General features: G+C 36.2%; 1 protein-coding gene across 12 annotated transcripts in view; it reads left to right on the top strand.

The window, feature by feature from the left end:
- Window positions 1-11,945, top strand: part of PDLIM5 (PDZ and LIM domain 5) — a 214,535-nt gene extending 202,590 nt beyond the window's left edge. For all 12 annotated transcript variants that reach the window (XM_067736935.1, XM_067736934.1, XM_067736932.1 and 9 more), the window contains 4 exons: window positions 1,475-1,655; window positions 4,281-4,401; window positions 6,861-6,976; window positions 8,406-11,945. In XM_067736935.1, coding sequence (XP_067593036.1) covers window positions 1,475-1,655; window positions 4,281-4,401; window positions 6,861-6,976; window positions 8,406-8,495 — 508 coding nt within the window. In that variant the 3' untranslated portion in view covers window positions 8,496-11,945. The remainder of the gene's footprint in view (window positions 1-1,474; window positions 1,656-4,280; window positions 4,402-6,860; window positions 6,977-8,405) is intronic.
- Window positions 11,946-13,520: the final 1,575 nt, after the last annotated feature.

Genomic DNA, 13,520 nt, shown 5'->3' with positions numbered 1-13,520 from the left:
AAGAGAGTTGCATGCACTAGCTTATACAAAATGGCGTCATATTAGTAATAAGAAACAAGTTAACAAAAAGTAGGTAAAAAATACCCTCTTATTCCCACAGAACACATTTTAATCATTCATCAAGGGCCTTTCTACTTACCTGACTCTTGCAGAGTCAGGTAAGTGCTGGTTCTGAGAAAATGACAGTGTATTTGCAAAGAATTTCCCAATGGAAGATAGTTACTGAATATCAAGGTTTCTGTTATTGTCAGAGGCTAAAAAATGTTTCGGCTTTGTGATGCTCGTTACTGTGCCTTTTCCCACTAATAATCTATCTAAAAGTCAGATATCCTATGCTTACTAAGAATTAGATACCCTGTGGTTACTCAGTGATGATAATTGATGGTAGTGTGATCAGAGACCGAATATCATTTGACTAGAGCAGTGTAATAGGAATCAGGAGATTCAGCTTCTGGCCTTCATTCAATCAGTGATTTTATGATATATGTCATACCTTGTGAACGTTCTGTATCTCAGCTTCTCCATCTGTTAAACTGGGTTCATAATAACTGCCCTGGTCTGTCTCACAGGAATGTTGCATGGACAAATTAGATAACTGTAAAAGTGGCTTGGAGGTAAAGCCACTCTATGAATAAAAATTAGTGTGATGTAGCTACTGAAAAGCATGTTGCAGAGGCTAGAAAGGTTAATCTCCGCAGGCTTCATGACTAGATAAGTCTTCATAATGGATTCCTGTCAAGCAAACCAAACCCATCTTATCAGTTCATGGCTGTATAGTATTTAATGGAAAAAAATCACTTTACAAACATTTCTTACCTTGATACAAATGTACATTAAAAATCAGTCATGTTTGAATTAAATAAAACCTTTCTAAGTAGCTTCAAACCATCTCTAATACCCAGTTTATAATTTCTGTAGTCATTTTGGAGGGGGAGGATTTGGTGTGTTTAACAAAGTTGAGAAATAAGTATAAGAAACAATGTATGGGGAAGAGAAATTGACTAGAATGTTTTTTTCCAGTAATAATTGTTACTGTTTTTAAGACGCTGACATTACCAAATTGAGATTTTTTTTCCTTTTGTTTATTTTATGGAAATTTCGAACTCTCATTTCTGCCTAGCCCATATATATTTTTCCTGGTTACTTCATTTTCTGTCACAGTTAATATTCTCAGTCTCAGTCGTAATCATGACGCACTCACTCATTGCAGCTCAAAAACCCTAACTACCAAATCCCTTGAATACAGAAAACCAGGGGGCAGAGATGGCCTTTCTTGAAGGAATCCCTTCAGTGCTTATTCCTCTCTCCCGTCCTTTTCACTTCAACGAGCAGAGTTCCTATGTAAATTTCCAGCACCCCTGAGAAGGACAATTGAGCAAGTATTTAATTGTTTGGACATTGCGTACAAGAGGTCCTCTTCAGGCTAACTAGAAACCTCTTTCCTAAGCCAACTTGATCTCTTTTGTTTTGGCAGGGGACCATTCCTAGTGGCACTGGGGAAATCTTGGCACCCAGAAGAATTTAACTGTGCTCACTGCAAAAATACGATGGCCTACATTGGATTCGTAGAGGAGCAGGGAGCCCTGTATTGTGAGCTCTGCTATGAGAGATTCTTTGCCCCTGTATGTGGTCGATGCCAGAGGAAGATCCTTGGAGTAAGTATTGGAAACCTTTTCACTCCGAGTGAGTTTTCAAGCAGAGCAATTTTTGGTATGAAACCCTTCTGTCATTTTTGCTCCCTATTTTCTTCTTGCTTGATCCCCTCTCTGCTTTCATCACTATTTATTTTTGCAAAACAAAACTAAATAGACCTCTGTAGAAGTCTATCAGACTCATGGGGTTAAGTTGTCTTTGGTTTTGTCTTACTGAGTGCTGGCTTGTCTGGTGAAAGTCTAGCCACTGTGGGGAAAAAATAATTTACTGTGGGTGTGCTACCTCAACAGGAGCCTGTTTGCTCAGGAATGAAGAGGTCGCACAGGACCACACACATCTGAGTTCTCAGAATTGACACCTTCACTGTTTTAAATTAAATTCCATCGCTTTTATAAGAGCAGCACTTCCCCATCTGTCAGGGTTCAAGCTCAGGGCACAGATCTCATGAAATATATAAAACATGAGGCTTATTAATGATATATTTTTCTTGAATGCATGTAATGTTTAAAAATATAACCTCAGTTTTATGAGGTATAATGTGATAGAAAAATAATCAAGCCACACCTTTTTTTTTTTTAAACAAAAAGGGAGTAATTTAGGATTCAGGTACATAATAAATAATGATGAATTAGTGAATTTCCTACTCTGGAATACCCAATTTGCAGTTGTGAAGTAAGGATAAGGCATTTCCTGTGGGTGACCAGGAGTTGAAATTTTACTTTAGAAGCAGCCAAGGTACCTGGACTCATATGAAACTCATGCAAAATTTGGAAATTACATTGCTGAGTTCTAATATTCTCAATATGAAAATACAATAATGAAAGTGTAATTCATACCAATTGAGAAAAGCTAGTATGAATTACTGAGTAGCCTTAATTTTAGAATACATCTTTAAATGGGTCTAAAACTTTGAAGACACTTTAAAATTATAAATATACTACTGGAATATTCCTATATTATTAATTTGTACAATATATGAAGAGGAAAAGAGGAGAATGATTCAGCCTGTACCTTTTCAAATGACAAATAATTAATAAGTAGAATACATTAATACTCTTTTAGTGTATAAATGTATTCCATGAGTTCTAGAATGATTAATAAAGTTAAGTAAGAGTCTTAGCACTAAATGAGGTTCTAGGAAATGGAAATCTTAAACTCATTGCTTCAGACATGGGCCAGAACTTCACTAAAGGGACAGATTTTCTGGACTGTGTTTTAGTTGTTTGATAACCTGTTAAAGAAGGGATAGTAATCTGTCTCAAGGATAGAGAGTTGAATAGATACTAGAAGCCTTGGGAAATGATTTGGTTGAATGTCCACTTGTACATGTTCATGGTGATCTCTCTGGATATAAATAACTTCCATTTCTTCCCATAGCCCTTCAGTAGTGAAATATGGCATTTTCTATGGCCAATAACTTATCTATATCATCTTCTTTTTTTGTTGTCTTTTATTTTGACAATATTTATTATTAGAAAAGAAAATATTTCACTCTACAACAATTAGAAAATACAAAACATGTAAAGAATAAAATTAAAATGATCTATATATTTACCAGTCCCAGAGAGTTCCTCTTAACCTTAGGATGTGTTTTCTTCCAGTTTGCTCCTTATGAGTAATTCGTTTACAAAATTGTAACCATACTTTATGTATAGCATCCTCCTTTTTGTGATAAATGTTGTGGAAAGAGTAAATTCCTATAATGTTAACTATTCAAAAATGATTTTTTTTTTTTTGCGGTACGCGGGCCTCTCACTGCTGTGGCCTCTCCCGTTGCGGAGCACAGGCTCCGGACGCGCAGGCTCAGCGGCCATGGCTCATGGGCCCATGGGGGATCTTCCCAGACCGGGGCATGAACCCGTGTCCCCTGCATCGGCAGGCGGACTCTCAACCACTGCGCCACCAGGGAAGCCCCAAAAATGATTTTTAATGACTCCACCTCGTTCTGTCAATTCAAAGAAACAATTCCTTGCAAATCCAACTCCCCAGAACTTCTTTTACTAACTAAAATCTGGCCCAGGTCTTTGATGCTTGGTATATGTAACCATAGGATTATTGTTGACTAGAATCCATGCTTTATGGTTCACATTTTAGACACTCATATGAATGTGTGCTTAGTACAGCCATAGCTGATTTCCAAGATCCTAACCATGTGTTAAACATGATTGGGTTACACTGATTAAGTTGTTGCTTCCATCGTGCGACACAGTATAGGCTTGTTTTAGTTTTTAAGTGTTTTGCCATTCCTCCATGACATTTTCAAGATAATACTGTGAAATCTTTACAAGTTAATGTTTCCTGACACCCTTTCAGGGAAAGCAGAATGTAGGGTAGCAAACACTTATGAAATGCTTACTTGGATTCACCACATTTATAATGTTTAAATAACACTACTCATTCTTTAAGTAAGTTTATTGACGTGTATTTGTGAAAATGCGTATTTTATATGATGCATCAGTTTAGATGATTTGTGAGTCTGTCCTTAAATATCTCTAGTTCAGTAGATGAAAAGCTTAGGCAAAGACAAAGCATGTGTGTCTACTTTGGGTCAGTTTAAAAGGACTGTATTGGTACAGCTAGTAGAATAATCATCACCTTTCTTTACGTCCATTTCCTTTCTATAACAGGAAGTCATCAATGCTTTGAAACAAACTTGGCATGTTTCCTGTTTTGTGTGTGTGGCCTGTGGGAAACCCATTCGTAATAATGTCTTTCACTTGGAGGACGGCGAGCCCTACTGTGAGACTGGTAAGATCCTAAAGCCAGGAGTTTCTTAAGTTTTGAATGAAGACAAAACATTGTCCCTTATAGTGCTATAAAGCCGAAAGGAAATATTGGGCAAAATAGTTTTGCTGGATGTTCTAGGAGCACTTAATGTTACTTTAAATATATAGCAAAAAAAAATACGTAAGATTTGCATGTGACTTGGTCAAAACATATTCCCAGCTTCATTAAGAGAAATGACCATGTAAGCAATTTAGAAAACTATTATTCTTGAATCCCGAATAACTTCTGGATATAAATCCTACCAAATCGTGTAGCTTAAAGCCACCCCTTACACTCCACTAGTGAACTTTCAGTGGTTATAAAAATGAGAAATATTCAACTTTTGAATATAGTAGTGATATGCTCTTGAAGACCACTGCTTTGACAACAAATTGGAAATCCTTTATTACTTTTACTGAATGGGAGGGTAATTGTGGTTTGGACTGCTCCCTTGGTTAAGATTATTTTTTTAAAAACAGGCTCTAAAGACCAGTCTACGACATTTGTCCTATTACCTAAACTGTGAACACTTCCTTTTCCTTCCCAAAGACTATAAGTGAGCTTTCTTAGCACTTATTTATTAATATTATCCTTATTTAGATATTACAACTCCACATACATGTTTCAAAAAATAAAATATTTTTCCTTTTTTATGCCTCGACTCAGTACCCCTGCATTGCCACTCTGGGGTTTTATTGTTGTTCTACCTTGCAATTCAAAGGGTGGTGCTGGACAAAGGGAATAGTCCATAGTAGTCAAGTTAAAGAAGCAGTCAGCTTCTAATTTGAGGCCGGTCAACATGACTTGACGCTTCTTTGCCCAATCTAATTAGTAAATTCTAACAGTTCTACCCCCAGTGGATGTGGAATTCATTCATTTCTCTCACCTCCACTGTCCCCATTAACTCCAGTTCACCCTCACTCTTTGCCTGGGCATTATAATTGCCAGCCAAAATGGTTTACTTCTTCCCCCCTACCCTCAGATAGCCACAGTAGTACTTGTGTGAAGGTGAATCAGCTTGTGCTTGACACCCTTATGGCTTCCACTAGGGTAAAAACTATGCTCCTCCCTAGGTCCAGCTTTGCCAACCTCATCTCCTCCCCCTGATTTTCTGTCGCTGGATTCCAGCCATACCTGGCCCCTTGGTTGTTTCTGAACCTGCTGGATACTTCCGGCCTCAGGGCTTTTGTACTCGCTATTTCTTCTGACTGGAATGTCCTTCCCCAGCTTTTCTGAGGTGATTTCTGTCCCCCTTTTTTTCAAGTCACAGCACAACTGTTTTCTCCTCAGAGAAGCCTTTCCTAACCCTCCTCTAGAGTGTAGTGTTATACACCTCCCCCAACTATTCTCTATCGCATCACTCTTTCCTTTCCCTTATGGTCTTTGTCACAATCTGAAGTTGTTTATTATCATTTATTTTTAAAATATAATAAATGATGACATCCTGCTCCCAATGAGACTGTAAAGCCCATGAGGTGAACAACCCCGTCTGTCTTCTCCCCTGTGCCCCCAACCGGTGCCTAGAACAGCGCCTGGCGCACAGTGGGGCTCTGTGGGTGCGTGTTGAACAGCTGGCACTGAGGAGTATTGAGGATTGCTGGAAAGGTGACTCACGCCGCGGGTGGTAGCCTACTTTCTCCTCCAGCCCAGGTGGGATTGGAAGTGTCCAAAGTCACAGAGTGAACCATGAGTGAACACACATAGTAAGAGCAGCTGCAGAAAAGAAAAGAAAATTGCCAGGAAGTTCTAATTTAGTGATAATACAGAGACATCTTGTCAAAACTGCTTTCTTCAGAAGGAAGATATTAATATTTTATGACTCTAATCTGTGTCAAGTAAGAGGTGTTCTCTGGCTAAGGATTTTCAGCATGAAGTCATAAAATGGAAAAGAAAATACAGCAAAAGAAATAGTGGCTAATATTGTTGTGATACAGTCCAGCCAGAAACTCAGTCACAGCATTTCTTCATGGAGGTTTCCTGTGACTTGTTTTTCTTCCTTACCAAGTCAGATGTGCTATGAAATTTGCTAATATCAGGTATTTCTTCTTCATTTATGTTCATTAGTCTCATTGTTACTAGTTACTGGAAGTTCTCTTATATTTTATTGAAACAATCATGGCTATTGATAACATCAGAGAACAGTGTTCTTCTTCATGCATATTTGGGCATTTAAGAAGTTGGACAGAACTGAGGAGTATTATATGGAAAAATATAATAGAGGATGTTAAGTTGCGTATATAACGTTTACCGGGGGTAACCTGAAGTATACTACGCGTGTATCTCAAGCCAAATTTTATGCCATCTGCAAATTTTCCAGTTACTAGTAGCTTTATCTTCATCATCTCATTTAATTCCCATTTTGTTGCTATTTTCTAAAACCTATCATTCTAAAGCTTTGGCATGTTTAACTTGTGTCTACCCCTACCCCTGCCCCAATACAGATTATTATGCCCTCTTTGGCACTATATGCCATGGATGTGAGTTTCCCATAGAAGCTGGTGACATGTTCCTGGAAGCTCTGGCCTACACCTGGCACGACACTTGCTTTGTATGCTCAGTAAGTAAACTCTTGTTTCCGAATTGAAGGAGCACAGTATGGCCGGTTCTAGCCTAAGCACTAAATGGGAATGACAGTTTTTATATCTTTCAGTGCTTTAAACCTAGAAATATTTTTACAGTGATTTTGAAAATTGTTTATTAAAATTTTCGGTACTTTTTGAAATTGTTTAGCAATTTCAAAAATAATGTGATGTTTATCCCTTTAGAGAAAATCCTATTTTTGATACATTTTTGTTTATAAGGAGAAGCTATATATTTCTTAAAACAATAAGAGCCTTTTACTTTTTTTAAACTATGTTTTATTGGAGTACTTTTAGTCATTTATGAAAACATAGGTACTTCTTAAAATAGAAGTAAACTGTTATAAAAATCTATTACTGACTTAACACTGGAAGTAAACGGTACGTTGATCCATTTCCTTCCTTAGTAATAGTCTATGAATGTTCTTTTCTTTTTGAGACTATAATAAACTTGTAGTAGTATATTTACCTCTTTCATTTGATATTTTAATATTTTTGGCTTTATTTTTAATGATGAGTATAGATTCAGAGATTAACGTGAACCTAAGATATATATTTTTTAAATTTAGAAGTAAATATCTAATAAAGTATTCTGTTCAGATGTTTGTTTTTTTAAATTATATTTAATATTTCTAATAGTTTTTAAAGCCATTGTAGGAAGGGTGAAAAGGCTTGTTAATTGAAGTCAAATAATTTCCTCAAACATTACCATTGAACCCTGTCTTGTTTACCTCATCCATCTCTTAGACTTCATAAAATCTATAAAAAGCCACAACTGTTAGCAGATTTGCCGCCTCCTATTCTCTGGTAGATCTGCTCAGGAGCATTAAAATTAACAAAGACAGTAGGAAAAATAAGACATAAGTGTGAATAGTTAACTGACGACATAACTTCCAGCAGCCAGATGTTGACTAGGGTTTTCATTTTAAGAAACAAAGAAATGAATTAAAAATAACTGTCAGGTATTCTGTGACTGTATAATAGGGGCTTGGGAATGGGTGGCAAAGCAACTGTGCTGGGTTTTTTGGTTTGTTTCTCTGAATGCTTTGTTTCTCTGCAACAAGAGGCAGATTTAAAACATTGACTAGAATCTGAGAAGAGAAATTATATTTAATGTGACCTATTTATGTGTTAATTTTTTCACTAGGGCCAAGTAGTCATTCCCAACAGAGAAAAATAATGATCAGTGAGTTTAAATAAATCAGAATGCATTCCAGGAAAAAGTCATTCTTCATTGCTTTTGAAAGATTCCATGGAATATAATAGTAATCATGAAATGCTAGGGGGTCTGACACAACCAACTAAAGTGCTTTGTCGTGTTATCCATTGGGTAAAAAAATCATTTTCCCCTTGTTAGGCGTACTTGATAAAATAATGATATTCTCTCAAATAATGCTTCTTTTTCAGGTATGTTGTGAAAGTTTGGAAGGTCAGACCTTTTTCTCCAAGAAAGACAAGCCACTTTGCAAGAAACATGCTCACTCTGTGAATATTTGAAAGTCAACAGTCCAGGGGAAGAGAAGAAATTTGAAGAGAAAGAGGAGAATTTAAATCACCGATTAATTTTTAGATTTAATATTTATATGGAGTTTTGAAAAATAATAGTGGCCCTGAAGGGATAAATTCCAGGCTTTGAAAACCAAGTCTATGAGGAAATATCTGGTTTCATAAAGTAAAGAGACAGTTTGGCGTTTATTATTACTTTCTTTCCTGCATTTTCTGCCCATAAAATAACTTTTATAAAAGCCAGTTTCCTGGTTGACTATTAAATTCATCTTAGAATAAATCAGTGAAGAACTAAATTTTAGAATAAAAGCCTTCAACCTCTATGCTGAAATAATTATACCTTCTTTCCATACTAGGTAGTGGTGAGTAAATCTATAAAAGGCAATAAAAATGCCTTCACTTAAATAATAAGTGAAACATGGTGTTTTTTTTAAAAAAAATAGTGTTTATCTTTAAAACAGTAAATAGGAGTTTAAACAGAATTTTATCAATAGTAGGTGTCAGGGTTTTTTAAACTGTATACTTTTTTTTTTTTTGTCTTTACAGTTGATCATTCCAGTAGGAAAGGCCAATGAGATTTTGATCAAAATGTGTCATGCCCAAAAGAGATGTTATATTTTTCTCTGATCCCCTCCACCCCAGAAAAGCTACCATATAGCTTATAAACTTTAAATTTTTGCCTTTTATTAAAATATGACCATTTCTACTCATTGTGTATGTTTCACCACCTGTATTAGTCAAACTATTTTTTTTCCCTTCCCCATGCTGAGGTAAAGACCTTGTTGAATAACTTTGGACTCTGAAAGTTTTCTCTGTCTTTAAAGAGAATAAAGAGAAAAGAATGCTGTTGGGAATTATGGTAAATCAGAGGATTAGATCAGAAAATTTTTTAAATTCTCCCTTTTTGGACAATGAATCAATTAGATCAGTTTCAGAGTTATACTACTGACTGATGAAGGTTTGAAATTTCTCTTTGCAGAATAATTTTTTTCTTTAGTTCTACATTGGAAAAATAAAAGATTGGCTTGGGGATGTGATAAAAATTTAGATTTTTTTTTCTTTTGGTAGTTCTTTCTCAGTAATAAATGAACCACTTCCAAATGTAATCATGAAGTTTGGAATTCACAGAGGTTTGATAGTATAGAGAGGAACGTGATTAATTATTCAGACCAGCCTTTCTTTGTTTTTTTCATTTTAGGGAAAAAATTATGTAGATACCACAGGAAGACAGAGAAGCAATTGTGGTAAAATTGTGGATCCTAGTGATATTTGAGAGAAGAGATTATGGCATTTGATAGTTGTTTTTTATTTCTTTGTTACCAAAATGGACAAAAGCCCATGATCACGTTGAGTTACCATTTAAGTTTGTTCGGGGAAGGGTGCTTTTATAGTTGAGACTGAGCCCCAAGCCCTGCCTGTCCCATCAGTCACTTGCGACTTCACTTCCATTGTGTGCATGTTTGTTGGAGAGGGCGGTTTTAGGCTATAATATTTGTTTAACCTCCCTAAGAACTTTTCAAGGTATCTGTCCTGAAAGCTGCTAATTTATCGTCTAGCAGACTTAACATGCAGATAATAATTAACTGGGGATAAAAGAGTGAGAAGGGTGACACAAAGCGGCAAACTAAATGGTTCACCAACAGCACCCCCAAACTACCTCCTCACCCTGCATCTGTAGGGAGGCAGGAAGTTTTTTGTTGTTTGTTTTCTAAAAGCTGGAACTGAATTGTGCATTATTTCCCATTGCTGCTGAAACCACCTGTAGAAGACATGCCGGCTGTGTGCATTGTCACGTTATCTTAGTGTCAGTCCTTTGCTTTACACAACATAAAGTAAGTTGGTGGTTTTGTTTTGGTGTGGTAGAGATTTGTTGTTGTTGTTGTTATTTAGTTTTGCCTTTACAGATTATATGCCAAGATAGTATTTGATAAGTCAGTGGCATTGGAATGGCGGCATTTGGGTATTTCCTTCAAAGAATTTTATTTGACCTGGATTTCTTATAAAGTTATCTTACATTAAGCACTTCATTTTTATTACACTTTTCTTTCTGCATATTATTCATAGAGCATAATGTTGCATTTCTCTAAATTTTATCCCTAAAAGGATAACGTCGCTTCCTAAATTAACATTTTGTCTTTGTGCTTTGTCCTTCTCTTCTGTGGCAAAGCTTTCTTCTGTCTGTTCCTAAAACAGTTAATCCCGTGAAATAAATATTGCTTATAACCCAGAAGAATCTCTGTATTTTACAGTGGGGAATGCCATATTTAATACACCAGCATTAATCTTTTAATAACTGGCAGCACTTTAATCTTCTGGTGAGCTCCCTGAATATTTATTTTTCTGATTATAAATATGCCATGTCAGTAGCAATTTTTTAATTATTACCTCTTTATTGTAGAGCATTACTTTCAGTCTCTCTAGATGTATATTTTGGAATGTTGTGCTTAGGATAATACAGATTAAGATCACAGTACACGACTCTAAAGCATCCCCTGCTTGAGTTCCCCAGTTTCCAGATGTTAGTGATCGGTTCAGATGTACACCATTTTACAGGGACGGAATGTTGCTCACTGAAGCAGCAGCCTAAAAATAATGCCCTCTGCATATGCTTGTAGCATTCGTATTTCCTGTTGATTCAGATTACAGTTAGAGCCTAAAACTAAAACCTGATCATTTGGTCACTGTATGAAGACAAGTAGAAATAAGAGTTTAATCTTCAAAATATTAGTTCAGCGTTATGTTTACAAATGATCTATAACAAAAAGGCATTCGTGGTACCGTTTTCAAGGACCACTTTTATAGAAAATAATTCCTCTTCCCTGTTCAAGTGTGAATCTAGAGTTATATTAACATTTTTGTGATATTTGGAGTTTAGTCATTCCTATTGAAAGAAGCTTTTCAGACATAAGGGAAGGGAAAACACACTGAATAATTTTACACAAATTTAATGTGGCTTCATTTTGTCCCCCATCACCCCCCAAATGTTTTAAGGTTTTGGGTTTGGATTTTCAATGTGTCATTTGCCTTATGTGTTAATCTCTATCTTCTGTTTCTTTACATTTTTCAATTGGTATATGTCTGTGCTGTTTTGCTTTTGGATAGATTTTCTAATTAAAAACCACATGAGAAATATAATCAGTATAGTAATACCTTCATGTGCACACACTCAGTAAATAAATGGCTGCAGTGATGTAGACAGGCTTTCCTGGTTTTTCTTTTTGGATGGCAAGTGGTTTCCATTAAGTCATGGGAAAAAAAAAATCATGTTCACAGGATAGGCTGAGATGTGATAATTCTCAGGAGAATTCCTCTTTTATGGTATTTGCCTATCAAAATGTCCCAGAAACAATAGGTTTGAAAATACTGTCACTTTTATTCTATTTTAATCCATATTTATGCTCTGCATGTGGCATGTGCACAATAAATGGTTGTGAATAGATAGTAAGCTCTAATTGTCTTTCTTTTAAAAATATTTATTGCTGAAATCATCGATTGGAGTAACCTGTCCTGTCAAGCATTATATTGTATCATATATCACATTCAAACAACATCAGTTGTCATCCACATTTTCATGTCTTTCATTGACCAGGGTATGCTACTTCATTTTTAACTCATTCTGATCTCATTAGCTAACTTTTCTGTAACTAGGTAGGCTCACCTATTCCTTGTCTGTTCATTGCTTTCAGATTTTTTTCCAACTGTGTAAATTTGAGAGGAATGTTTCTGTTGCAGGCTGTATGTTGGAATAAAAGACAAATTCAAGTGTATTTGCTCACAGTATATGAAACTCCAGAAGCCAAACTTATAAGAACATCAAGTCTGCATCTGACATTTTAATAGCTGCTGTTTGGTTTCTATCAATCACGTCATTGCACATTAAAATGCACCGACAAAATAAGAGATCTGTCATTCCTTCTTTAAGAAACAGTAATCCAGTACCAGATTTATAGGCTTAAGACTCAACAGTGTGTGTTCACAATAAGTCCCCATTCAGTGCTCAAACCAGAACAAGCCTCCCTGTCATTCAGTGTTTTCTGGCCAAAATGTCCCCCATGTAAGATTATCAAAGGTTTTCTTACAGAACTACCTATAAAATCTTTTTTGCCAGCAAAAGCTTAATTTAGGTTGGTGGTTTCCGTTTCTGAGTCCTCTCAGACAAGATCTTGGTTATATCAGAAACACATAGGACCTAATGTATTATTAGCAGGCCTGGTGTTAATTAGGGAGAATTACCAGAAATAGTGTGCTTCGTGGGAATTTATTACAGAATCACACTTGACTGATGGCAGAATAGGAGTTGCTGAGAGCAGCTCCTACTCATAACCACTAATTAATAAGGTGCCAAAATTCCACAGGGGAGGTTTCATCCCCAGTGTGGGAGCCACCCAGGGAAGGTGGTTCCTGTGCAGTATTTAAAATTTTAAAGAGGAAAGGGGCTAGGACACATGGCTACCCAACAGAAATCTCAGACTGATACGGTTTTGTGTTGTATTTATGAATGAGAGCATTTAACTCAGGAAACACCAAGTCCAGAAGTTTGTGAAAGAATCCCTTTCCCTCCAAAAGTCAAAGTAGCCTGTCTGTTTATCATACTAAGCAGATATGGATAGTATTTGGTGGCAAGTGTCTGATCCCCTCAACTGTCCATGTTATGAAGAATATTGTCTGTGGTATTCTATTACTGAACTTTTACTCTTTAGTCCATGATTTAGAAGCTGACTGAGTAGGTAGCAAGATTGCATCAATGATTAATAGGAAGGGTGTGGCTTCCACACCTTAAACACAGAACTGGGGAAAAGCAAGGTGTGTTTAGTGATTGGCACTCATGGCAAAACACTGGAGGAGCCCTATTAAATGAAAGTTTGCCAAGAAGGAATTTTTTTTCCTGTGTCTGTAACTGTGTTAATCATATACAAGAAAGTTTGGAACCATTGCTTAGTGTAAAAGAAGAAAACATTTCCATGTGAGAAAAGCACTGATCACTGACCTCAGGGGAAAAAATAAAACAATTGAGAA

This window comes from Pseudorca crassidens, chromosome 4, assembly GCF_039906515.1.
Source record: "Pseudorca crassidens isolate mPseCra1 chromosome 4, mPseCra1.hap1, whole genome shotgun sequence".
In the NCBI taxonomy this organism is placed as follows: Eukaryota; Metazoa; Chordata; class Mammalia; order Artiodactyla; family Delphinidae; genus Pseudorca; species Pseudorca crassidens.
The sequence above is the reverse complement of the archived record's forward strand: the minus strand, read 5'-3'. Positions and strand labels throughout refer to the sequence as shown.